This window comes from Simochromis diagramma, unplaced genomic scaffold (assembly GCF_900408965.1).
Source record: "Simochromis diagramma unplaced genomic scaffold, fSimDia1.1 OVJJ01000663.1, whole genome shotgun sequence".
Taxonomy (NCBI): domain Eukaryota; kingdom Metazoa; phylum Chordata; class Actinopteri; order Cichliformes; family Cichlidae; genus Simochromis; species Simochromis diagramma.
The window spans coordinates 178,370-205,946 of NW_024387049.1; the positions used below are offsets into that span (position 1 = coordinate 178,370).

The 27,577-nt window shown below is 39.8% G+C and overlaps 1 protein-coding gene across 5 annotated transcripts in view; it reads right to left on the reverse strand.

The window, feature by feature from the left end:
* The window catches only part of ctnnd2b (catenin (cadherin-associated protein), delta 2b), a 224,990-nt gene that overhangs the window by 58,140 nt on the left and 139,273 nt on the right, over positions 1–27,577 (reverse strand). For 4 of the 5 annotated variants that reach the window (XM_040044969.1, XM_040044968.1, XM_040044970.1 and 1 more), the window contains 5 exons: positions 26,061–26,311; positions 25,388–25,519; positions 22,465–22,708; positions 17,697–17,753; positions 92–224 (listed from right to left, as the gene is read on the reverse strand). In XM_040044969.1, the coding sequence (XP_039900903.1) occupies positions 92–224; positions 17,697–17,753; positions 22,465–22,708; positions 25,388–25,519; positions 26,061–26,311 (817 nt within the window). The remainder of the gene's footprint in view (positions 1–91; positions 225–17,696; positions 17,754–22,464; positions 22,709–25,387; positions 25,520–26,060; positions 26,312–27,577) is intronic. The other variant, XM_040044972.1, reaches the window with a different exon arrangement.

The following is a 27,577-nucleotide window of genomic DNA, read 5'->3' on the forward strand; positions in this document are numbered from 1 at the left end:
AATTTAATTTATGTCAATTAAATATGACACATTTAATTTCTCCGTGTGTGAGAATCTTGTGTCTGTGCAGGTTTCCCTCAGTGATTGATACCTCAGATTTGATCTTGTTGTCTCCAAAGCAGAGGTGCTGGAGGTAAGCAGCAGCATTGGATTGAACTGATGGGAACTGATGTTGCAACATCTGGATCACCTCTGGCAGCTCTGGATCCCTCCAGCCAAACTCCCTACAGAGCGACACACAGAGAGAGAGAAAATATAGTATGCTTTGATGAATGCAGAGATAGAGATGTGTGTGCGGAGCTGAACCTGTTAGCCTGCCTCCCTACTGTGACCCTGATTTAAAATGCTTACCGGAGAAGGAAGAAAGAAAGACAGAGAGACAGAAAGAGAAGCATAATAAGTTGGAATAAATCAAAAGAGAAAAAAAAAAAGGGGGGGGGGACGACGACACATTAAATAAACAGAGATTTCTGTTCTGTTTCAGTGATCTACAATAACTGTTTATTTAGGGTGAAATTATTCAGCACAATATTAAAAAAGATGCACGTCACCAGGTGACTGTTTCCAAGTGACAGTTCACTAAAGGCCTGCCAATTTAGGTTTGGGACATAAGCACAGGCTGAATGATTTGACCTTTACCACAACAAGTAAGGAACCTAAATGTCATACATAAATTAAATGCTTACCTCGGTTATGCAAATTAGTAAATATGAGATCATTAGTGTGTGAATGTAAAATGTAAACTATGTTTAAAGGTAAAATAGAGCACTGGTAAAAGGTGTTCTATTATTTTTGTCAACATATTCTTCACTTTTCCACACATGACTGTGACTTACAGAGTATTCTGTAGCGTCACAGTCAGACATGTAGGCCTCCTTTGTGGAACACGTGAAAAATCAAATGCTAAAAAAAACAAAGAACAAACCTCTACTGAGAACTGTGGAAGCCATCTGCAGTTTCAGGCATCTCCAGGTTTGTGGAATTATCTGATAAATAATTATTCCTTTGAGGCACAGCCCATCCAACAAATCTGTATGGTTTATGGATGCAGCTTGCTAATCAAGCTTGCTAGCATTAGCTAATGATTAAACACTCATCTAAATATCAGAACTGGCTCAAAAGAACCAAATAAAACGGTTATATGGCTGTTAATATCAGCATGCTGATAACCAAAACAAAAATTATTCCTGGCGTTTTTATTGATGTTTAGAATTGTACTGTGTAGAAAACACAACTAAAAATGAAGGTCTCATTCTTTTCTTATCAGAGCCGGATCAATAGAGGATTTTAAGACCTATATTGGAATTTCTTGATTTGAAAATCTCATATTTAAATATATTGGCCGATATTTTTAACATCACAACAGGCTCTATTCTAATATTTCTTATGTGTAGTTGTTTTTTTACTCATTCACGCTCTGGCCAAGTCAGCTTGGATCAGCTGGTTGTTGAGTTTATTACGTTCCAAGCACGTGCGTCACAAACTATATAACATCAACAGTCAGAACATGGTAAAAGGCTGTTCCTCTCCGATAAGGAAAGAAGTGCTTTTAAGAAAAAAGATATGAAATGAAAAAGAATATACAGCTTGATTTAATAGTTCTAGGTTGCTTTTTTGAAAACATAACCCTATCAAATAAGCCCAAGGACTTGCAGGCTGCGTTGCGTGCATGCATACATTTTTAATGTGACTTGCTGTCGTTTTCAGACAAAGAAGTCATTTTTTTTAACTCAATGCTTTAATTTGGCTGTAAAGAAATGTCTACGGTTTCTCCCTCCTCTAGAATCCAGGCCCTCACTAACAGCGAAGGCCGGGCACTGTTAGTTGTCTATAAAATCCATCTCAGTGAATGGAGTTGGCAAACTCACTGCAGTGAATGTGGTGCATTTTCTGGCTGCCCATTGTGCTAGATCAATATACATTTTATCCTGTGGACTCCAAAAGCACTGCTAAGGTCTAATGAACACAGTCAAACATTTAGAGATATGTCATAAAGCAAACACAGGGATACAAAAACCGCAGCCTAACAAATGCAAGATGTTACATTTAAGAACTTGTGCAAAACGCACCGTCTTTGCTTCTAAAGTAACCTGACGTTCTTCCTTTCATTTTGTGCATCTTCTCTGGGTATAACAAAGAGAAGCAAGTTAAGTCATAAATCAAAAACACATGAACTTCGAAACTTTCCAGTTTTTTTTATAGAATGTAAAACAGAAATTCCCAAAGAGCGTCCATTCGGTGTATTGTGGTACAATCCACTATGGCTTCTATTGTGCAATGAGAATACTGAGCAGCTACTGAGCCACTATAAAAGCTTCTTCCTTCTGTGGTGATAAGTCCTTACTTTAATTTCCCCCAGCTACCCTGGCTTTAGCGTCCAACCAGAGGTCTACTAGTGCTCTTGCCTAAAAGGCGTGCTTAAGGCATATACACACAGACAAACACACACACACACACACACACACACACACACACACACACACACACACACACACACACACACACACAGAAACACAATAAGCTCACTAACCCTACACATACATGTGAGGGGTGCCGGCACGAAAGTAGAAACACAGATTAACGTGAGAAAGATGTGATGTGAAAGAATAAAGCCGCGGCGAGGGAATCAGAGGACTGGATGGATTGTGGAGAGGGAGGCGTGGTTTATCGATGTAGGCCAACAAAAGCATCGCAGTTCCTTGACAGCAGCGGTTTCTTGGGACCAACTAAGGCAGGCGCCGGCTCTTTGTTTGGTGCAAACTTTTAGTCCCACAGCGGGATTTAATATTCTTGGGATTTGGGAGGAGGAGCCGATGCTTCCCGGATACTAATTTCTACCATCATCTTTCGCCATATGCTCTGCTGTGTTTGATAGAGTCCACCTGCTGTTTCTTCTTTTAAACCTGCACCTTTCTACTCTTTGATTTGAAGCTTTCTGACAGTCATGAGAAGTTTAAGGCTGCATGCAGACCTATTTCTCTTTGATGTATCTCTTTCTTGATGCTGCAACAACCCGCTGAGATAATTTCAGTTCTGGCTAATCTAATGTAAACATTTGCGCACAAACACTTGCAGGTTTACACACACATGCACTTATCGCCGGGTGCCGTGGGGTCAGCGTGCAGCTTAGGGCAGCATTAGTCAAGACACACAATGCAGTGCACAACTAATGCCGGCAAACGAACACACACGCATACACGCTCATTGACTTGCATGCACGCCCAACCATCAAAGGCAGTGCAGAAGAGCCAGGATTAGAAAGCTTTTGTCTCGAAGTTTCATAATGACCCAATGGGATAAACTCAGTGTTTGAAAAATGGGGAAAATGGAGAGAGAATCATTTCAAAGGTTATTTGTTTCCCTGCGCTCTTTAAATTCCAACAGTTTTCTCTCTTTCGTTTAAATCGATTGTGTGAATGGCTTTCTGTTTCTTTTATGGCTTCCCTCCACAAGAAGAATCCTGCTGTTACTAACATACGGTAGCAATAGATACGATTAAAGATTACATAACCTTGAGTAGGTTAACTGGCTGATAAGAAGCTCCTGTCATGTGTGTATGTTTATGTTTTTATGAGGTGGTGGGACGTCTGCACATATAAAGCTTCTAGAATAATCAGTAAAGATCGCTTCTTACATCAGACAGATTAGTTATGTAAACTGATGAAATGGCAAAAAACAATAACATAACTGCAATTGTCTGTGAAGGTTCTCAGTCATCCAGGTCATCGTAGTCAACTGCAATTGATTACAGAGACGATAAGAGAGCTGAGATTTAACTATAGAAGTACATTTACTGTAAATGTGCTGCACTATAGTTCTGTTTTACAGGACAACAATGTTATATTTACACTGATCAGACATAATATGATGATCACTGACAGGTGAAGTGAATAACACTGATTATCTCTTCATCTTGGTTAGTTTGAAATATTAGGAAGCAAGTGAACATTTTGAACATTCCCAAGGAACCAAATTGTGAAGGCAAGATGACTGGGTCGAAAGCTGCAGCTCTTGTGGGGTGATCTATCAGAAACCAAAGAAGGAACAGTGGTGAACCAGTGACATGGTCATGCATGGACAAGGATTACTGATGCACGAAGGCTGACCCGCGTAGTCCGATCCACCAGACGAGCTGCTGAAGCTCAAAATGCTGAAAACTTGAACGCTAATTCTGATAGAAAGGTGTCAGAATACACAAGACTTAAAGGATCTGTTGCTAACATCTTGGTGCAGATACCACAACACATCTACTGTCCACGCCTCGATGGGTCAGGGTGGTCAAAATGTTATGCCTGATCGGTGTACTTTAAAACTATAGTTCCTAGATGATAACCCTTAGACTCGGTCCTCTTGGTTTACTTGGTTTTTGATTCTTTTGTTAATTCTTAGATTTTTTTTCAAATTTTGCTGAAGTTTCTCTTCCACGTGACTGTTGCGTTTCTCCACTCTGTAACCAACTCGTGTTTGTGAATGTATTCTTGGTCCTTCTTTGAGTTACTCCCAGTTTGATTTGGAAGTTTAGTGCTTTATGTGGCTCTGTGTTTTTATTCCACTCTGTTGTTTTCCCTCCCCTCGCTAGTACCTGTCTGACTTTACCTGTTCCTTCCTTCCTAGTTTGTATTTAGTCTGTGGCCTTTTCTCATTTTCCTCCTCGTCTCCTTTGTCATCCTGTCTGTGACCTGGAAATCCATCACAAAATGTCTCAATTTCTAAAATAAATCTGGAGGAGAGAAGGTAGAGGAGTCTTTCAGGAGGAGCTATAATCAAGGATGGGCAAGTGTTGTTAAATCCAGCGTACCCAAGACTAGGGGAACGCAGCTAAAATATGAAACCATCCTTGTTATTCATATGTTTTTTCAGTTTTTTAAGATCATCAGATTTTCTGCCCTTCACTGTTTCTCTGTGTGCAATTTAAAAAGGGGATAACACCTTGTCACATTGTTATACAACAAAACTATCTATGATGCAGTTGTGTCAGATGTCATGTTTAACACTTTAAAATAATGGCTCAATGTCCCATTTGGCATCTTTTGCATTCTAAACGATATTTAGTCCAATAAAAAAATATATTTCCATGAGATAATCTGATGGGATCCTCTGATGCGATCGGATTAATAGAAAGTGGTGAATGTCTAAATAGAAGACAAGTTTTGAAAGTATGTCCCATGACTGTATACTGAATGTGTGTATGTATCCATTTTTCCTGCTCAACATTGAGGACAAAATGTTCCCTTGTTATCACAGTGTTATTCACTTCACCTGTCAGTGTCATAATGTCAAAACAAATTGTGGCAAAAGAAATTAGCATATAGCTGTTCCTATTCGCGGTGCACCTGTGGATGTATGAGCAGCTATCACTGAATTATTTGTAAACTTAAAAACATCTTCTTCCTCCGGCAAGTTCTGGATTTATAAGGAAAATCCTTTTCATGTAATATCTAACAGGATTTATAGGCTATTATCCTTCATTGAAATATGAGATAATAATGTCCTAACAAAATTACCGCTAAGCTAAATCTAAAAGTATGAGCATGCTTTGCCACTGTGTGAGCTGACTCAGTTGTGACACCAGAATCGGGTGCACTTTGTGATGGTAACTGCAAGAGTTGGGTGTTTTAATTGCCTCCAGGTGCTAACTTCCTGACATGCACCCAAATACATTCAGTGCTTTTCTCGATGTAGAGCAAAAAAGGTTATCCACTCAGCTCATACATTTTAACCATTTTAGTGACAACGAGAGCCGTGGATACCATAATAAGCTACACAAGAGGTCCGTCGGCACTGATGTTTGAAGGACTTAACATGTGCACCGGTGAAACAATTTCACTTATATTACTCCATCAAAACACATAGATGTTGCTTGCACATCAGTGGACGAACAATAAGCATTACCTGAAGGTAAAGTGGCACTCTACCACAATAACTCTAAATAGATTTTTTATCATGCTGTGATCTCTTAAATCCACGGTCTTCTTTTAAGTTTGTATCTTACATTATCTCCCTTTCTAAAATCCAGGTAGCAAGAATAGGCATGCCACTACTGACACACACAAATGTGACACAATAAACACTTATCCCTTAAACAAGGGGACAAGGTTCAGTGGGTGTAAGCCTGCAGGCTCAGAAAATGTGACACACACACACACACACACACACACACACACACACACACACACACACACACAGAAAGAAGACACAACTGTGTGAATACATTTTGACATAACAGGAATTGGCCAGAAATGTACATAAATACATCATAAAAAGAAAGGAATACACACACACACACACACACACCAGAGTCTAGAATAAGGCCAGAGAGACAAAAGTGGTGCATCCATCACAGCAGATCAAACTCAACCCAAGGCTAGAGGCGCGATGCTCTGCGGAGTTGTGCACACATACAGTGAAAAACAGCTGTACAATAAATATTCATCTTTGTTTCTCTAGTATAAAACTTTTACGAGACTTAAGTGACTCTTAGTATCATTTAGTATGAGTTCACAAGCAATGTAAGGGACACTTGATCTGGACTTATTTATTAGTATTATGTTGCAAGAGAAAAATGCAAGGAGCCACTGATAATAAACTATAGTGTGAGACACACGAGATGTATAGAAACACAAACATGCATTTATTCTATATGGGACTACAAGACAATCTCCCTAAGTGCAAACTGAAGCCATTGTGAAAGAACTACAATTCATTGGAGGCTTGCTGAGTCAGTCCTCTGAGACAAAATGAGCAAAAATAAATAATAAATGACAGAAAAAGAGCTAATATTTCCTTTTATAACAATGACACCAAGCAGCAGCCTCCAGGACTAAATAAATGTTATTCCTCAAATGACCACCTGAGGCTAAATCTAAAAGCCAGTCAATTCCCATAGACTCCCATGTAAAGAAAGCCCGACTTAACAGCATTAACAAGCATGTTCAAAATTTCTAAATATAGCTTTGGCCTAAATAGATAGTTTGTATCTTCATAAATCCTTCATCTGGATAATGGCAAAAGCTTAAAGTTAAGGGTGTGGTTACTCTGACTGACTCTTGTGCTGAAACAGGGAGCTGTAATTGGTGGCCATCTGCTAGGACTCACTTTCAGTAATTCAAGTCCCTGAACTAGCTTAAAGCACCTTAAAGGGACTGTTGTTGTGATTTGGAGTTATATAAATACAACTGAACTGAACTGGAGCTATCCTCAGTGTTTCAGCTGTTGGAGCCCTTTGGATCATTTTAATTACAATTATCTGACAAATTCTGTGATTTGCTATTTGCTACAATATGTCCAGTTCGTGCTTCAGTTTTGGTATTTTATTAGTCTGTAACTTAGGACTAATTAGCAGACATCCATGTCAAGTTGATGGATGCTTGCTTAAGCTTGCTAGTGTTAGCTGATAATGATAATTTAGCACTCCTCCTTGCTAGTCAAATGTGGGAACTCTAGCACAAATAATAATAATAATCCGGTTGTTCAGTCTGACGTCACTAGCCGTGTCTGGACCTAAACTCCGCTGCAGGTCCATATATCAAACGATCACTATTGCATTACTGAGAGTTGAAAAACTGTCTAAAGGCTTTCATCTTTAATAAAATGATCAGCGTTCTGCTCTACCAGGTGTAACAATTGAGTTTAACATCCAGGCATCCATGAAAACGGAATTTATGACATTTAATGGAGTTAGAAGTTAGCAGGGAGTTAGCTCGCTAGCTTCTATCTAAATACAATATAGCATGTCCTGACTGCGGGGTTTTGGAAACAAATTAAAACGTACAGCTCTGTTATCACTTCCAACATAAATGAAGACAGAAAACTAAACAGCAGTGACGTTTGTAGGGTTACTGAAGTTGGGCTAGCTGGTATATTAAAATGATGTGCTACGTGACCGCTAGCGACACAGCTATGTTAGCATAATATAAACAAGCTAACTTTTTTTCCACTCGATAAAAGTTAACGTGAGTGTTCTCGGTGGTCAGGAACAAATGTAATCGCATGGCAGGATGCTGTAAAAGGACCAAACTTCAGCCAGGAGAACAACTGAGATAATCCATCCACAGTACGAGGTTAGTCATTCATATACTGCTGCATGGGCTGGGCTGTAGTTACATCCTAAGGTTTTAAAAACTGAGCTTAAATAAATGATTTGCGGTAATAAAAGCCGAGGGAGGTCAACAGGGATCACTGACTGTTTTAGGAGCTTTTTGAGATTAAATAGAAGAAAATACATAACATTAAACATGTTAACAACACAAAAGCTATATTAAACGCAGACTACTTTAGGCCCGGAAGTAGGATTCGTCACATCATCACTTAACAATCGGATAATAATAATAATAATAATAATAATAATAATAATAATAATAATAATAATAATAATAACAACAACAACAACAACAACAACAATATTAATAATAAAGAAACATGTTTTTGGCCAAAATCCTAAGGCTAAAGCTTCAAAATGTGGAATGCAAAGTGATGTCACACTGCCACTTTCCATCTTTTATTTACAGTCTATACAGTAGCATGGGGTTTTATACAGCATCTTTTTAAACTGTATTAAAGTTTTAAGTTATGATTCAACTCTCTAAACTGAACACTATGTCTGACAGATAAAAGGGTTTACTGTGTGATTCACTGTATCAACAGCCATCCAAGAATTCTGAGCAGCAGTTTTATGAACGAAATTCAAGTTTGTTTGTTTTTTCCGATTGCTTAGCACTAATTAGTAGGAATGCATCTATGCAAGGCTCAAAAATGGGCATTTATAAACCACTGGATGATGTCCCTTTTATAAATAGTCTATGTACTGTATGGGGCATGGGTGTCCCGTACAACATAAAGATGATAAAAGATGTCATTAAATGTGCGCCGAAAGAAGCCGACACTAAAATACTCTACCTACAGTTGCAGAAAAACTCGAGTCAGGCCCGTCTCCTGTGGGAGGGTTTTCTGCCCCAGAAAGCTGTACTATTATGGTTCATTCATTCACTAACTTTAGCCCAGAGCTGTACAAGTTTTTACTCCCTCTCGCTTTCATTCTGTGTGTGTTTCTTCCGAAAAGAGAACACAAGAGAATATGGTGCTCCCAGTCCCAAACACTGTGTGACAACATCACAGCGGGGTGAGCAAATACTACTGAGCCATCTGTGAACTTCAGGCAAAAGTGTTCATGCAGGGAATGTTTGCACTGTTTTAATGTTAGAGTTAAGAAAAGAATATAGAACATATTTGGAGACGAATGCTTTTGTGGAAGACACGAAATTCTGCCAGAACTGAAAAGTGAACTGAGTGACGTGAGTTTAAAAGTAGGCTCTTATAAATATGTGGAATTCTGCCTTAGCTTTTACCGATTCTCAAGTATATCAATAATAAAGATAGGTAATGAAAGCACTATGCACTGTAATTCAAAAATTTTATTGAATAATGAAGAAGCAAAAGAAAGACTCCTGATTGTCTGGAGCTCTTCCTACAAGGACAGATTTGACCCAGCAGATTCCACAAATCCAAAGATTTGTCTAAAAACTAGTAGTATACACAGTATATATTGTGAAAATTCATCTTATGCACATATGTAGATACATCTGTGTAAATGGACCTGCGCCTGCATCTGTGCACATGTGCCTGACTCCCGAGAGCCTAACATTTCATTTGGCGACTCAGTGGACTGGGACAAAGTACCGTCGAACCATCAATCCCCTCTTTGTTCCTAACCATCCAGGTGGGCTATCTTGAATCAGCACTTGCGTAGGTATGTGTGCGAGTGTGTGTGGCTCTGTGCGTGATCATGTCACCCACAGCCAAAACATTTACACCACAATACGAGATGTCAGGCTGCAGGCAACCCAACAATTAAACTCGGTAAATAAATAAGCTATCTATGAATTATGTATTCAGATAGCGGGGCGAGGCGCTGTGATGTGAGGGCTGCAGGCAGATGATGCTCCCTGCCATATCGGGCTGAAAGGATTTCCTGTGAGTCAGGATTTTTGAGGAATAGAGTGATTTGAAAGCAGAGAGTGAACTATGTGATTTGTGTCGGTATGTTTGTGTGTGCACTCCTACTGAGGATTGTCAGTGGGGGAAATGGAGATTCGTCTGATGACTCAACCCCCGAAAGACAAACAGAAATACAGGCAGACACGGAGCGACAGGTAGAAACCTGCAGAGTAAACTGATAGAAAAGGAAGAAAGGAGGAAAAGAAGAAAGAGAATTTGAAACACACTGACAACGGCGCTGATTCACTGCATTAACTTTTCAGCAGGGCATCGCACAACTTCAGGCGGCTGATTAACAGCAAAACATTACAGTGTATTTATAGAAAAAGGGAATTCAGCAGCGCAAGCTCCAGTGTTGTACTGGTTAGCACCAGAGAAAAAAACCCAGAAACACATGCGGAGCTGCCCACATCAAATTCAGCTGATGGGTGTAGCTCTTTGTATAGTAAATGATCAAGAATGTTTAAACACAGCAAACCGGGATGATGTTTGTCTCTTTAAAACATTTAATGTCATCTGTTCTTTATGAAAGAGCAAACAATGAAGATGGAATCATGTCTCACACTACTGCGGTGTGGTAAAAAGAGCCTAGCATTAAATGCTCTATAAAAGTTATCATTTGTTCTGTTAAAACCATAAACTGTATATAATAAATGGTGTCATTGTCTACTACATGACACCGATTGGTCATTTAATGCAGCGGTCCCCAACCGCCGGGCCTCGGACCGGTATCGGTCCGTGAGTCGTTTGGTACCGGGCCGTAAGAGTTGAGGCTCAGGTGTGAAATGTATGGTTTTCAGGGTTTTTATCGGCTTTCAGCGTTATTTTGTTATCGTTAACTCGGTTTTCCTGGGTCTTTTCACGTGTGTTATGAATAAATCTTCATTTTTTCGGTACCGGTACTAGTTTTATTTTGTTGTATTTATCCACGACACCTTAAAGGCCGATCTGTGAAAATATCGTCGGGCATTAACCGGTCCGTGGCGCAAAAAGGGTTGGGGACCGCTGATTTAATGGCGTCATGACAGCGACTCCTTCACAAAAAAACAAACCTTGGTGTTTTGAAGACAGGCGTGGATCTGACTGTGGAACCAATTTAAAAAGGCAATGGCAAAATCCTATGACCCCAAAAGTTGTTGATCCTCACCGACGTGCTTTTACCCCAAGGGCCATCTCCAGGGTTCTGGCCCCAGTGACCCCTAGGACGAGGTATGGTTTTTCCTCTATAATGGTACTGTGAATTGCATTTGGTCTAAGACTTTGGTGAGAGGCTGTGAGCAGGAATGGATATACTTGTATCCCCCAGGTTTGCCTTTGGATAAGGAAACAGATCCTGAGGGTCTTGACTGTTGACTGTGCTTACTTGCCAAATGACAGTTCAGAGTGCTCAGATTTCCTGGCAGCTTTGCTTTCCTGAGTTGGGTGCCTGAAATTGAGCCATTTGGTTATCCCATTGTCCTACTGGGGGACTTTAATATGCACAATGATAGCCTGACCTGGAGGAGTCTGATTGTGAGAAATGACCCGCCTCACCTGAGCCCAAATTCTGTTTTGTTGTTGGATTTCTGTGCTAACCACTGTTTGCCCATAAGAAACACCGTGTTCAAACGTAAGGATGTTTATAAGGGGGCTCACGCCATCACTGGGGATAAGGTCACTAATGTAGTTAACCCTCTAAAGCCTAACCTTTAAGACAGGTGTTTTGCAGAGTTTGTTTTTTTTCAACATCTGTCACTCCGGAACCTCCTGAACCATTTGCTTAATTGAAAAAATTCCAACATTTCCTGAAAGCAGCGACTCTGCGTTTTTCAGTGATATTAGGGTCATTACAATAATCACACAGCAGTCCTGCTGGTTGGTTGAGAGAAGACAGAGTGAGTGAGTGTTATGGAGCTCTACAGAAAACAGACATTTTATTACATTTGGGTTCTTTTAAACTTTTAAAAGTTTGACCTAAAAGTGGCAGGACCATTTGTGCTAACATTGGTTTTAACGGTTTAAACTCCTGCAACAATGTGTGGAAATCAGTAACTGTGGCTTTGGACAGGGTGGTGTTTCCCCCATTAAGAAGATGGAATGGAGAGAGTGTTCCAGTGTGTTTAGGTGGATCACACTTCTCAGCCTCCACAGGAAGGTCCATGCAGTTAGTTGGACATTGAATTCTACAGAAACAATGCATTTTTTCATCCTCGCTGTGGAATACTGGATCGGCTCCTCATCCTTTTGAGGATATTTGAGCGTGTGTGGGAGTTTGACCAACCAGTTTAAATGTGGTCTGTGGATTTTGGTCATGGTCCTCAGTCGACGAGTGCCTACTCTGGGTTGGGAACAAGTTACTGCACCAAGTATCTTGGGGGTTTGTTCATGAGTGAGGGAAGAGTGGAGCAGGAGACTTACAGATGGACTGGTGCAGCTTCAGCAGTGATGTAGACACTGCACCAGTCTGTACAGACTCCTACAGGCTCCTGTGACCTAGATAAGTGGCAGAAACTGGATCGATGAGTGGAAAAAGACAACAGACACAAGAGCTGCTACAAGAGAGATGTGTACTCTGGAGTAAAATGAAAGTGAGAGAAGACAGTGGTGCTGCAAGAATTCAAATCTAGTGATTTGACTCAGTGTGCTCTCAGTGCTCCTGTTTATTTCTAACATGACAGCTCCACATTAGAGCTCTCACACTTTAAACTGCATGCACAAAACATTAAAGATTGCTCAGTGTGTTCAGCTCTGACTCTGTCCCCTAGCCTAAAAAAATGAGGTGTGGAAATTGTTTTAGTTTGTCACCAGATAAAAGTGCAACTAATTTTACTGACTGAATAGGTATTCTTGATCATACATGTGCTACAAATGTAACTGATTAGTTTTCTCATCTCATTCCAGACCAAGTTATGTGTTGAGCATAAGTTATGGGGATCTACTCTTGCAACAGAAAAAGCACCTTTGTGACATCGATAATTCTGATTTTAAGGCCAACATACCTCACTAACCCCTTTATCTCACTTTGTGGTAGACTACCACTCAGGACAGTACCATGGTAACCAAAACACTGCAATAGTTAGAGGAGACATTTATGTCTATATGATGCATCCATAGAGTTTGGATTCATCTTGACAATCTGGTCTAAAAAGTTATCGGTCCACTCTAAATCCAGATATGGAAACATCTAGCTTCAAACAAGAAAAACATGCCGAAGGCCAAAACAATAACATCAAGGCTATGTCTATCCTTTATATATCATTTATGGTTGAGAAGAAATCTATTGTATTTGATGAATGAGTTTTTTTGTGGCACAAACCCACTTACACATTAAAGCAGTTGCAAGTTAAATCTATGTGTGCTTGTTTATGTCTGGGTGACATCTTTGTAGTTTCAGTATAGGAAAAAAGTTAGAAGTTGAATTGATGGGAAGGAGAACAGAAACTGAGGCAGGGAGAAAATTTGAGAAAAAGTGTGTGTGTGTGTGTGTGTGTGTGTGTGTGTGTGTGTGTGTGTGTGTGTGTGTGTGTGTAAGTTTGGGTTACAAAGATACTGTTGGTGTGCGTGAGGGTGTGATAGCATGGCTGACTGACTGGCCTATTGAAGCTGGACGAGATGAACGAAAGGTCAGGAGATGTCAGGCAAAGCTGAGAAGCACACATACAAACACACAGAGTCCATCTTATCCATGTAACTGAGTATGGATCAGAGATTCTCAGTGTGCAGGAGAGCATGAAATAAAATCAGGCACTTTTAGGATCGGGTCAGATCCTGTCTCTTACAAATCTGTCTTCGTGTTAGCATGAATGTTTCCATAAATTACCAGAAGCCTAAGGGAGGAAGTGCGTTGGAGTACATAAGATGCTGTCTCTACAGTAACATGTCTTGATTTGCCAGATTACGCTGGCGAACGGCTTGAAAAATCAGGTAAATGAAATTTGTTTGAATCTTTTAGAGTATTAAGATAGTTTAATGAGCGTTTCCTCATTTATGTCACTACAGATAGCATCAGTGCAACAAATTATTTGATCTCTTTTTCATTTTCATGTAAATTCTATTTTCATGCCTTCAAAAATCAAATAGTTTTCATTACTGAAGCTGATTTTGTAGAAGACGAGAAGGAAAGTATTAACTCTGAAAATTATGATGAAAAATCTTAATGATGACTTTATATGGTCAGGCGAAAAGGAAACTTTTGACTGGAGTCTATCCAGTATGTGAAAACTAATTACACCACATGAGTCAGTCATTTGTAGGACCATCTTTAGTGCCAATAATTTGAAATCAGTGTTTTCTATCTGATTTTATTTGTCTCTCTAACCTTAACACTGTAGAAGAGGATTGTGGGTATTTGTTTATGGACAATATTTCAATCAGGTTGTGATATAGATTTTGACTGGACCATTGCAACACCTTGATTAGCTGCTGTATTTTGGATCATTGTCCTGTTGGTCTAATGGACCACTGCAAGGTCATCACGTCCTGTGGCTGCAAAACAAGCCAAATTCTTACCCCTCCACCACTGTGCTGTTTGTGTTTGAGGAGTTTGTGTTGATATGGTGCTTGGTGTTGGCCAAACATGCAACACCAAGCACCATATGAACAAATTTGACCAATTTGGTCTTGTCTGCCCAAAGGACATGTTCTGTTCCAGAAGTTGTGTGTTCAGGTGCAAATAAGCCTGCCTGATGTGTTTTTATAAGAGCAGAGGCTTTCTTTGGCAGCTGTAACATTACATCACTAACTACCAATTATTCAATTTAATTCAGTTATATTTACAACAACAGTTGCCTCAAGGCCATTTGGATTGTAAGGTAAAGACCCTACTGTTAAGAATACAGTTAATATTTGTTCCTTAATGATAACTGAATGGACTACAGTGCCACACACCAACACAATTCTTCATCCTAATGAGGACACACAAGATCTTTGTTTTAATTTTTAATTCTGAAAACAAAGCAGACAAAATAAATTAAAACCAGCCCTAAAAGACTTCAAAGTGATAAGACTAAACATCTACAGGTAGAAATGATGCTTCAAAGCTACGAGCCTGACCGCTCATCACTGCCTTTGTTACTAGTTAGGCTCTGGCTGCTGGGCTGGGGTTCAGCATACTGTCAGCGTTAACATCACTCTCGGCTCTTTGCTAGCTTTGTGTTAGCATGCTGTCTGTGTATGCAGAGAGTTAAAAATTCTGTTAGCAGTATGATACAGTTATCCAGTTTGCACTTTACCATCGTGCTCTTGTCCTTTTGTACTTCAAAAACATTTTCCATACCTTCAACCCTCAAAAGTTGTAAACTGCCCTTTCCTTCTCCCAGCATATAAACTCATATCTGCTGATTGTAGTGTAGCTGACGTGTGCAGGAAGAAAAGGGCACGTTTATTTTTTTCTTTTTATACTCTATTATTATTATTATTATTATGTTCCTACTATGACTGCTGGATGTTTGCCTACCAGCTAGAAAGAAAGAAAGATTCAAGATCTTTTATTTCTCAAGATCTTCTATTGGTCACGTGCATAGTTATACAAGTATAACATGCAGTGGCATACAGTTGTCACAAACTGTGGTAAATGGATTCGTGTTTATGACAGTTTCAGTTTCAGTTTTAATGTTTGAAAACCTGAGGCTTCCAAAGTCTCAAACCAAAGAATTGACATTTAATTTAACATTTAACCTTTTTCAAAATTAATAGTTATACATTGCTGTGAAAAAGTAATTGCTCCCTAAACCTAATTACCAGCTGTGCCACGCTTGGCAACATGAACTGCAATCAAGTGATCAATAACTGTCAATAAGTCTTTCACATCACTGTGGAAGAATTTTGATCCACTCTTCCTTGCAGAATTGTTTTATTTCAGCCATCCTGGATGGTTTTTGAGCATTTTGAGCATTTGCCAAATCTCTTTCTCATTCTTGAATCATGAACACTGTGGCGAGTCAGGCCTGCAGTTCGATAGATGTTGTTCTGGGTTCTTTTGTAACCTCCTGGAGGAAGGAATGTGCTCTTTAAGGTATTTTTGGTAGGATGGCCACTGCTGGAAACGGAGTCTTCTCCCTTGTGGATAATGGCTCTTACTGGAGTCCCAAACATCTGGAGATTCTTATGATTGTGGGATGATGCTGTTTTTTTTTAAGATCTTTACTACTTTACGTTGACAGTTTTTATTTAAATGATTTCTTGATTTAACAGGTCTGGCAGTTATTAGACCTAGAAGTGGCTAATAAATTAAACTCAACTTTCCAAAAAAGTTTGGTTAATTACAATTCATTCATAATTTAAGGGGATATATTTTTTTACGCTGCAAACATACAAGTGTGACAAATATGCAACTTTTCACAGCACAGTATACACATTATAAACTGCTCCAACTTTTGAGTTCAGCTTAGAGTGAGATTTGTGTCGGGTTCACTTCGTATCCTGTTCAAAACACAATATTTCTGCTACATTGTATGCATTTAAATTAGAAACCTTAATTTTTTGCTTATGTGCAGCCAGTGATGTTTACTGATCCAGTCTTTTCTGTTTTCACTGACAGAAGCCTATGGACTCATGTTCTCAATTCCATTGGTTCATTAATTCACTGGGCTCATTTCATTTTGACATGATTCAACATAACACAATAAAACTACTAATCTGTTGATTCATCTCCTCAAACATATACAGTAAATAAAGTCTAGTCTAGTTCAGTGAGCTTAGCTTGTGAATTTGAATCCTTTATAAGGGATTTTCCAAGAGCAGCATTAAATTCTTGTATTGGTTTGGACAATAACACCCTGACTGGCACTGATAAGAAAATCACTGGCATTTCACATTCTGAAGAGTGAGCTAATGTTGTCTGTGTCAGTACTGTTAGTTGATTTTACATATCTGGTTAGTAGTTTATGAAATATGTTCTTAAGTGAAACATAGTGGCACATTATTAAATGGATCGACAGCCCTCTTTAAAAGGAGACATGTGAAAAAACAAAAGTGCTTGGACAACTCATAAAACCACACAGGCTAGCAGGGATATTTATAAGCACTTGTTGGAAATTGAATATTTTTGGCTTTTGGCTTCACTGAGTTCAAGATTAATGGTGGTGCTTCAGTAATTTTCAGGAATAAAGGAAAACTCATGTATTCAGGAAAACAGATCTGTTTGCATTCCAGAGATGAAAAGATCAGCACCATTAAAACAAAATACAAAAACAGGTGCGAAAATGAAAACCGGGCAAGCCACGTGAATACACTTGACACAAAGTCAGTTCAGAGATGATTCAGACAGACAATGGAGACAAATGAACGGCCAAATAAACTAACAGATAGATAAACTCATGAAGGTATGGATGGAGACATGAAAAGCCAATGGAGAGAATGAGGAATGTTGACAATGTAAAAGAGGCTCTGATAGCCAAATACCTACAAATTGCACGCAAAGCAATCGATATTTGGTTAGCGATATCATTTTCTTGTCTTTCTTTGCTCATGTTATGTGATGACGTGATTAAATCCTGATCTGCTCTCCAATTTAGAACCCAAGTAACACTAAGAATAAAAGCGATTCCTGCTTAACGCAGTGCTAAATGGGTGACAATGCATATATGAAATGTTGTCATGCTGCCATTAACATTAACATCTGTTTCTGATAGTGGTGCCATATAGAGAGGATGGAAAGATTCAGTGAATGAGACAAAGGTAAGATAGACAGAATGTACAATAGTATAAATAAATAGTTGGATTACTTTGTCATTCTTTGCTCGGCTTGATTTTGATTCCACACAAGGAATTCGGGGTCGTACCTATCGAGGGGGGACAGGCAGAGAGAAACAAGAGAGAGGTATATGTCGACTGTCTGGTAACAAATTATTCAATACCTGTTATAATAGCGATAATTAATAGTAATCAATAGAAATCAAAATTGTAGCCAGTAGACTCATCTTTCTCTCTTAACATTTTGTTATCAGGATGTGGGCAGGGTGGAGAACATGCACTTGGAGCAGATGGTTGGGAAATGGCGAGTATGTCAGATAAAGAGAGGGTCTCCGGACAAAAGAAACAAGGTAAGCCCTTGTTGCTTTCAGAAATTTAGCTATTGGTGGTTGCATAAATACCATATAGCTTAAGGGTTTAAATAATTTTTAGGTCAACTTAGCTGTTGAATGATGGCAGATTCATTAAAGCTAAGCAGGACTGGTTACACAGTAGCTAACGAGTGAGAAAATGACAAGCATTCCGGAGCCTGTTCCGTGTAAGCTGGGTTTATTTAGTTAGATTTAAATGAGACGTTAAACATATGCTTTGTATTTTGGGTAACTATGTCAGCTTATGGAAGTGCTACATATTTTACTTTTGAAGGCTACTGCTCATGAAAATCAGAAATACAGTTAGAATATTTCCAACGATTAATCCAAAAAAAAACGATTTACAATACAGAAATGTCAAACTTCTTAAAAGCATCTTTATTTCTTTAGTCAATACTTGGTTTTGGCTCCTTTCCCATGAATTACTTTATCAGTGTGGCGTAGCATGGATGTAAGCTTGTGGCACTGCTGAGGGACTGTTGAAGCTCAGGTTGCTTTGGCAGTGGCCTTCTGCTCATCTGTAGCATCTCCATAAAGCTTGTCAACAGATGAAAGAACAAAGTGCTCCGAAATCTCCTGGTAGATGGCTATGTTGACTTTGGACTTGATAAAACACAGTGGACCAACCCAACCGTAGCACCGGCAGATGACATGGCATCCCAGATGATCACAGACTGCCGAAACTTCACACTGGACTTCAAACACCACTCTTTCTCCAGACTCTAGGACCTCAACAGATCTAGAATCCAGTTCTTTTTCTGCATAGCTCTGGTAGCTTGCAGATGTCTTTCCATGTTGCCTCTTGATGCGCTGAAACCTGTTGAATTGACTCCTTGTGAAGTTCTTCAAATTTCTTGAATCTTTGAAGCTCTTTTCTTGACAATCCTCTTATAGCTGCAGGCATCTCTGCTGATTGTGCATTGTGCAGCTAGTCCTAACACACTTTCCACTCCCAGTCAGCTTTCCATTAATACACTTCAATACAGCACTCTGAACAGCCAGCCTTTTCAGCAATGACCTTCTGCAGTGTACCCTCCAAGTCGAGGTTGTCGATCATTAGAACAACTGTTAAGTCAGCAGTTTCCCCGGTGAACGTAATTGTCTTTACTGAAGTAGAACGAGACATACACAGTATTTATACTGTTTGAATTATGTACTCAGCTCAAAGTAGTCTTAGAATTTGAGGTACTGAATTTCTGGTTTTCATGAGCTATAACCTTCAGTGCTGGAACTTTAAAGACAAAGGGTTTACCAGTCAAAGTTTGGACACACCTTCTCATTTAATGTTTGTTTTGTTGTTGTTTTTTTACATTTTCATAACTATTTACAACATCCTCACTGAAAGCATCAAAACTATGAATGAACATATATGGATTTATGTAGTAAACAAAAAAGTGTGAAAGTTTAAAACATGTTTTATATTTTAGATTCTTCAAATTAGCCACCCTTTGCTTTGATTACTGCTCTGCACACTCTTGGCCTTCTCTTGATGCAGCACTCCATCACTTTCCTTATTGGTCAAACAGCCCTTACACAACCTGTTGAAGAAACAATGGTCCAACTAAATGCAAAAAGGATGGGATGGCATGTTCCTGCAGGATGCTGTGTTAACCATGCTGGCTCAGTGTGCCCTCAATTTTGAATAAATCCCCAAAAGTGTCACCAGCAAAAAATCCCCACACCATCACAACTCCTCCTGCATCACCTCCTGCATCACTGCTTCACAGTGGGAACCATGCATGTAGAAACTGTCCGTTCACCTTTTCTGCATCGCACAAAGACACAGCGGGCGGAACCAAAGATCAGACCAAAGCACAGATTTCCACTGGTCTAACTGTCCATTCCTTGTTTTTCTTGGCCCAAACAAATCTCTTCTGCTTGCTGCTTTTCCTTAGTAGTGTTCTCTTAGCAACTATTTGACCATAAAGGCCTGATTCGCGCAGTCTCCTCTGAACAGTTGATGTAGAGATGTGTCTGCTACTGGAACTCTGTGCTGCATTTATCTCGGTTCTAATCCTAGGTGATGCCAACTTGTGATTTTTGAAGCTGATGACTTGGATGAATTTATCCTCAGAAGCAGAAGCAACTCTTGGCCGGTCTTTCTTGTGCATGGTCCTCATGTGAGCCAGTTTCGTCATAGTGCTTGATGGTTTTTGCAACTGAACTTGGACACACTGAAAATTTTAGCAATTTTCCAGACTGACTGACCTTCAGTTCTTAATGTAATGATGGACTGTCGTTTCTCTTTACTTAGCTGACAAGGCATTGAAAACCATTTCAGGTGACTACATCTTGAAGCTCAATGACAGAAGGGCAAGGGTTTGCAGTGCAACGCAAAGGGTGGCTACTTTTAAGAATCTACAATATAAGACAGTTTTTTTTATCAATTTTTTCTTTGCTACATAATTCCATATATCTTGGTTCATATGTTTGATGTCATCAGTTATGGATCTACAATACAGAAAGTAGTAAAAATAAAGAAAAACCATTAATTGAGAAGGTGTGCCCAAACTTTTGAATGGTACTAAATGTATATATACATACATTTACACAGTATTTTAAAGTTTACCTTTTTGAAATAAATAACAAAATAATTTTTTTTCACAATATTTTTGAGACATCAGTAGATGCATAAACTCTGTGTTCGCAAAACATGTAGGAACAATCCAGCATGTATGACTGTAGCGTGTGTGCACTTATAGGCTGTGCTGACCAATGGACCAATCTCCCAGAACCTGGACAGGTTAAATGAATAAGTCTGCTTCTACTCAATATTTCCCTCACTGCCAATGAATCCCACACAAAAGGCAAAAAGCAGAAAACCTATGCTCTGGTATATCTTCTTTTTGGCCACAATGAGATTTTTTTTCTGTTTGATAGGGTGTTCTCCAAGACCTATTAAAAACCTCGGACCTATTGTCCTTCATGACTTAGGGTCTGTATTGGGCACTATCCTTCAGTGTTCTAAATACTTCTGCACGTATTAATAGAAAATACTGCTTACTAGAAGCTACAGTCCCTAGCTGCTTCAAGAAAAATAGTGGGCCTCAATTTGTTTTATCTTCAAAGATCTGAAAGTCTTTATTGTGTTCAGCTGCTGAGCGTGTCAAAGAAAATGTAGAGAAGTCAGACGGTACAAACAAAGAGTTTGAGCCTTTTTGAATGGGATTTTTTGAGAGTAAGAAAGATGTAGCATAACACCGGACCCTCCCTTTAACAAGCTACTCGTATGACTTTAGATGCCGCTTACATCGGCATGTCGTGTGCATGTCGTGAGCGTAAAGCAAAATGCCATGCATCAAAAGTCCGCCCTTTAAATGTAGCAGTGCAGATGTGTTGAAGGTACACAACGATGATGCCAGAGCTAAAGAGTGACCAAACAAATGACGTGAGTGCAATGTGCACACAGAAATAAACACTTGGATAATGGGTGAATGTAAGAGCAATGACGACAACAACAGCAAAGAGAGCTAATGAAACAAAAGATAGTTTTGAGTTTCTAAATTTCACAATAAGCAATTCAAGAGAAAGTGAGCTCCTGATTAGAGAAATCAAATTTGTGGAAAAATAAACATATCCGCTGCCTGTACCTGAACTAACATATCCCAAACAGACAGTTCAGCTTTAATTAGGCTACTTCTATTTCTGACAGCTAGTCTGTGCAGCCATTACAAAGAAGAGGCTAAAAAATAAAAGAGAAATCCAAGACAGTATTGGAATAGTATTTCAAACTTCATTTTAACTAGGACAAAAGAGTGATAAAAACAGCTATTACACTGTCTCTTTATGTCTCTCTAACTCTTTTTTTTTTAATGTGTCACTCTCTCTCTCTCAGACATCCACACTCATACAGAGATATCTCCTGGTCTAGAAGACGACTTCATGCAGACTTTCCGCATTAACTTTGTCTACCTGCTGCACAGAACGTGACTGATTGCCACTGACAGAGAGCCACTCCACTCCTAACAGCAACAGCAAACTCTTAAATTGGACCTAGAGGTGTGCACAGGCATTGGTACAACAGTGTGAACACGCCCCAACACCAGGCAAACTAGAGAGGACAGTGAAAGATGCGGCGTGATGTGTGCCTCATACTAAAGCCCAGATTCAGCCAGTCTTTTTCTGCACTCCACTGTCAAATCCTGACAGTCAATTATGTGCTGATGTGCTGCAAACTGTGGGTGTCGCCATGTCGCACTTCCAGCTCTGACACCACGTTTGCGGTTTTCAATCAAACTCTTTTCTTCATTAAAAAAAGCTCAATGTTGCTCAGGTTAATGATACTATTGATATTTCCTTTAATAATTCATGTTTCACTTGGTGAATCTGGCCCTCAGTAAGTTTAGTGAAAAGTGGAAAGGGAGCAGAACAAAGGGTCTCATTAATAAGCCAGAGCTGATTCGAAGTGAAAATGGCCGTCTTTTCTCACCTTGGGTCCTTCTGGATGCTGTCCACTGATGGGGATCGGCCCAGCGCCGCCTCAGGGGGGAGGGCGGGGCCTGACTTGCTGTAAGGCGACTCGGTCGACGGACAGAACTGCAGAGTGCGGTACGGATTGGCGTAGTCGGCCGCCCCGCCTCCCGTGGCAAAGCTGCCTCTCTGGAAGGTGGCGGTGGCGCTCTGGCTTCCCGTTCGCTGTAAGGGGATTGGGTCGACACCGGGGGAGGGTGGGGCTAAAGTGGAAAGAGGAGTGTAGGGACAGAGCAGATAATTGAGGACCTCTTGGTACAACTGGTTCACCACTGGGATTTGATGTAGACGAGGAGGGCAAGGAGCAGGGGATCGCAACCAAACATGAGCACCAACACAAGGATGTACAAACACACATACGCACACAAGACCAGCACCAATGGAAGAAAGTGACACAGAAAAATAAGTGGAAAGAAAAGAATAAAAAAAGCAAAAGTCATTAAAAAAATAAAGAAAACAAACAGAAATAATGAAGCAGATAAGAAAATCGGAAACACACGTGAAACATGCATGCACCAGACCTCCCTCCTTCACTTTAAAGCATAGCCAGATTGCACCAGTCATTAGATAACTATTCTGTCACCATGTCCTGCAGTGCACTCACCCACCAACCACAGCAATATTGGCCACCAGGTGATAAACGGTCCCCTTTTAGAGATCTACAAAGTCTGTGTGGCTTAGAAGGAAAAGGGTGGTTGCATCCTGTTGGAAACTCAATATTTTACACTTCTTTGTTAAGATTTAGGCACTCAAAATTTACTATGGACACGGTACTGAAATTAGCTCCTAATGTTTAAGAAAGCCTATATTCATAAGGCTAATCTGCTTGTTGAAAATGATTAGTTGCACAGCAGCAAGAAAACTATAAATGCACACATATTAGATTCTTAGCTTTCTTTGTCTTTTGTTTAAAAAATATGTTAGTTTTACAATTTTTAGCTTTAGAAGTGCTGGTATAGGAGTTTGTTAGCTTTGGGGAGATCCAAGCTAGCTGTTTTCCAATGCGTCAAGAACAGCTTTGAGCTAATTTGAAGCTAATTTGATGCTTGCTGTAGCTTCATATTTATTGTATGGAAGGCAGAGTGGCAAGAAAGACAGTTTGGCTGTTCATACTATTGAATACATTTGCAGTTTGTCAGACTAGCTCTAATAAATTCTCCATAGCGAGGGTCTGTAGCCTCAGGGCTGTTGCACACTTTGTGCAAAAACATCAAAACACTTTAACGCAGACCAGCGAAGGCCATTTGCCATGTTTTACACACACACATGAATTATCTTCTCGTTAAACAGCAGTTTGGGAACCATTTGGGCATGACAGTCTTGAGCCTGCCCTGAGGGAGGTGTGCTGGGTCATTTCTTTGTGTGCGTGTGTGCGCAACTTGATAACTACAGGGACCTTGTCAAGCCCTGAGGAAATTCACCTGTGATGTGAAATTTCCAAGTCTGCTCATCATATTGATGCTCTTTGAATTGACCTTGAAACATAGTCAGGCTTCAACAGAAGAAAAAAAACAGGTATCTGAAAAACAGTGTGGCGTTTGGCTGCTGTCGGGACTCTCATTCATACGCGCGCAGCTGGAGATGATGACCGAGCTATTTCGATGCATCAAAGCAGTTTATGCGTGTGTACGGGGAGCCAGCGTGACAGAAGTGACCTCGGATCTTTTAATTAGCAGAGTGAAACTATATTTTGGAAGGAAACTGACAGTAATTTTTCCTCTTTTTGCTGTGCACATCTCTTTATGGAAACGTTCACAGTTGAGACGACCGAACTGGCAGCACAGTATCAACAACATTTTAGGACATGGTTGATTTGCTTTGATTTCAAAGCACCCAAGCTAACGCCCATGGGATTAATTGAGATTAATTTTCAGCCTTGAAACTAATTAGTTAACAGACTGTGACTGAGAGACAAATTGCCATTGAGACCCCAATTGGATTTGCCTACCTGATCTGGGAAAAAAGCGCTGCACGATCAGATGGAACCAGGAAATCTCTTATGTACATCAGCCTTTAATATAACAGCACACCATTACAAAACACCTGCCTTCTGAGAGGCACCAGGCTGTGCCTTTTTCCTGCTCTCTTTGTGAGGATTTTACAGACCTGTTCCTTTATAAAAGATATTTTCTCTCATAGTTACTCACTGATTTTTAAATCTAGATGATTCCCTGGGTGATTTACACACTGCAGTTATTTATGGTCATGGACTTGTTTGAAGACGTTTTGGTGGCCGTCTTCGCAGCCACGGTATAATCAAGCCCAAGTGTTACTGCAGGTTCAAATAAGTCATTTACTAATTGCCGGTTGTTACTACAGGCTAAAAGAAACGAAGTCTCAGCTCACAGTGGGTGCTGCAGTTATTCAGCACTACAATTACTCCAAGTTAGAACAATTGGAAGAGACGCACAGCTGAAATCAAAGCATCACAAGCAGAGTGTTATTCTTCTATTCTGGGTCAATCTTGCACTAAATGCTAGATCCTACATTTCCCACAATTCATCTCTTCCATATTCTTTACCTGACTGCTACTGTACATGTTTGTAACACACACTTCCCATTCACTATATATGTAACCAATGCAATGTATTCTGGTAGTGTCACCTTTTGAGAGGTTAGGCCCTCTTTAGTTGGACCTATTTTATAACACAGTGTGTTGTAAGTGAACCACTATGTTGGTTTTCTTTTGAACTGATTGTCCACATAAGGGTTTCGTCCAGTCAGTGTTTGCACTCCTGCCAGTCATCTCTTATCCCTGTCTAGTGGCTTGCTCATCAAAATTGGGGTAGATGCGTCACATGAAAACTCTGAAGCATCTCCCCCATCTTCTACAGGCACACTCCAAACACTGAACCGTCGTATTTCCCTTCTCCAGATCTCACCTTGTCCTCTAATGTTAGGTTTGGTGTAGACTCTGTCTTCATAGATGGGGTCGATGTGGTGTTCAGGGGACTGCAGGGGTCGCAGTTCGGAGCCCAGGTGACTGTGCTGGCTACTGTAGGAACCTCTGGACCCTGGAGAACGCAAGGCGGTGGAAGTGACAGATGGATGCATGTGTAGATTTATAAAAATATTCTCGTGGGATAACACTGAATGACAAATTCGACTACAAATGAAAATAAATGATGAAATGCATTAATAGATATGCTTTCATGTACTGGACTGCTTCTGCTCTAGTCATAAATAAAAAAATAGCCATTTACCCATTAGCCTGAAAGCAAAAGAATACACAATAAATTAGGGATACTGTATGCTGGGGAAATGTTTAAAAAAAACAAATAAAGCAAACTTTATTTTGAATTTGAGGGTCTTATCTCATTTATTATAAAGAACATCTAATACATTTGAAATAAAATCTTGACAAACTTTAGTCATTTGTTAACATTTGTTTACAAAGCTACAGGGGGAAAAAGGCCACAAATGTAGAAAATGTTTCTACTCTGTAGAAAATGTTTCTACATGTTCAGGAAAAAAGTAGAAAATGAATGACTTGACAAGACTCAATGGCATTTGACAGAAACACACATAGAAAAGTAATCATAAAGGTGTCTTGACCTCTACCTGCCAGGCTACCAGGCCTTTGCAGGGTTGCGTTAGCGTACAGCTCGTGGGAAATCTTGTAGGTATCTGCTCCGATGTGATGCAGCATGCGCTTGGTGGGCGACAGGGTGGCATAGCTCCCCACCGCAGAGCTAAGCTGGTGTATGGGTGACGAGGAGTGATTTCCCCCTGGAGAGGCTACCATGGGGAGCGGTGAGGACGAGCCGCCAGCACCTGATGCTACCATGTTGATGGGGGATGAGGTGCTGAGAGAGGAGGAGACACGGAAACTGTTGGACTTTTTGCGTGAACATATTGTGTTTTGTCTAGAATGAAATTTACATTCGCAAACATAATAGAAATGAAAGAGAGCAAACATCAACCTAGATTAAGAGACAAAGATGAATAGCACAGTGTAAAACACAGATGCATCGATAACGGTGCAGCAGACATGCATATCCGAGTTCTAATCTCACACAGAGTTTTGTGTACCCATCTAGTGTTGCGCCAAACAGAAGCATTCAGGCCTTTTTCAGACCTCACCTAAATAGTGAAACTTCACCAAACAGTAGTCAACAAAAAACAGAAAAAGAAGAATAAAATCTGGCAATCAAAGTGTCTGTAACTACAGCTACAGAGATCCATCATCCATGTATTTCCTTAATTGTTTCTCTACCATCTTAGGTGAGAGGTGTGGTGCACACTAGGCCGGTCGCCATCTGAGGGCTGACACAGACAGACAGGCACCCACTCACACTCACACCAATTTAGAATCACCAGTTAAACTAACGAGCATGTCTTTGGAAATGGACTGAAAAGGGTCAAATACAGCTCACTGGACAGTTTTTCAAAAATGTGTCCTGATCTAGTCTGAAACTAGATAAGGACACGTTATTAACCTTTTTTACTGCTATTCCTGGTGTGGTGACGTCAGTGTTAGCCTAAACTACACAGCAGTTGAAAGTCAGGCTGTCGATGATCTTTTTTTTTTCTTCTCAAGTTCTTTAAAGGAAAAAGTAGGCAATTGGGTTTAAAGGTAAATGCATTTAAAGGGAGGTTTTTCTTCATGGTTTTACCCACATCAAACTGCGCTTTATTTCACACCTCTGCTTTAATCCTTAAAGTCATGTTTATTTGTTCAGTAGCTGCCAAAACTAATCTTTTCTGAATATTAAACAAGCACTATGAGTCCCTTGTGTATTAAATAGTATTCACTTAATTATATTAGTGGATACTTGTATCAATTATTGGAAAATCAATGAGTAAATGAATACTCTGTTCCCTTTAATCACATTTTATTTACCTTCAAATGGAGGTGAAATTTGATTTTAGCTTTTTTAATCATCAGTATTTTCTACTGTTCTACATTTGCATCACACATATCATATTGCTAATCCATGGTTATTGGCATATAATATACTATTCTAATAAGGGATTTGCTGTATACATTTCCCCCAAATGTATCATATTTTTTGGAAAGCATCTCTACTTGAATTTAAAATAAAATTCTGTGGGTTTGAACAACATTTGGC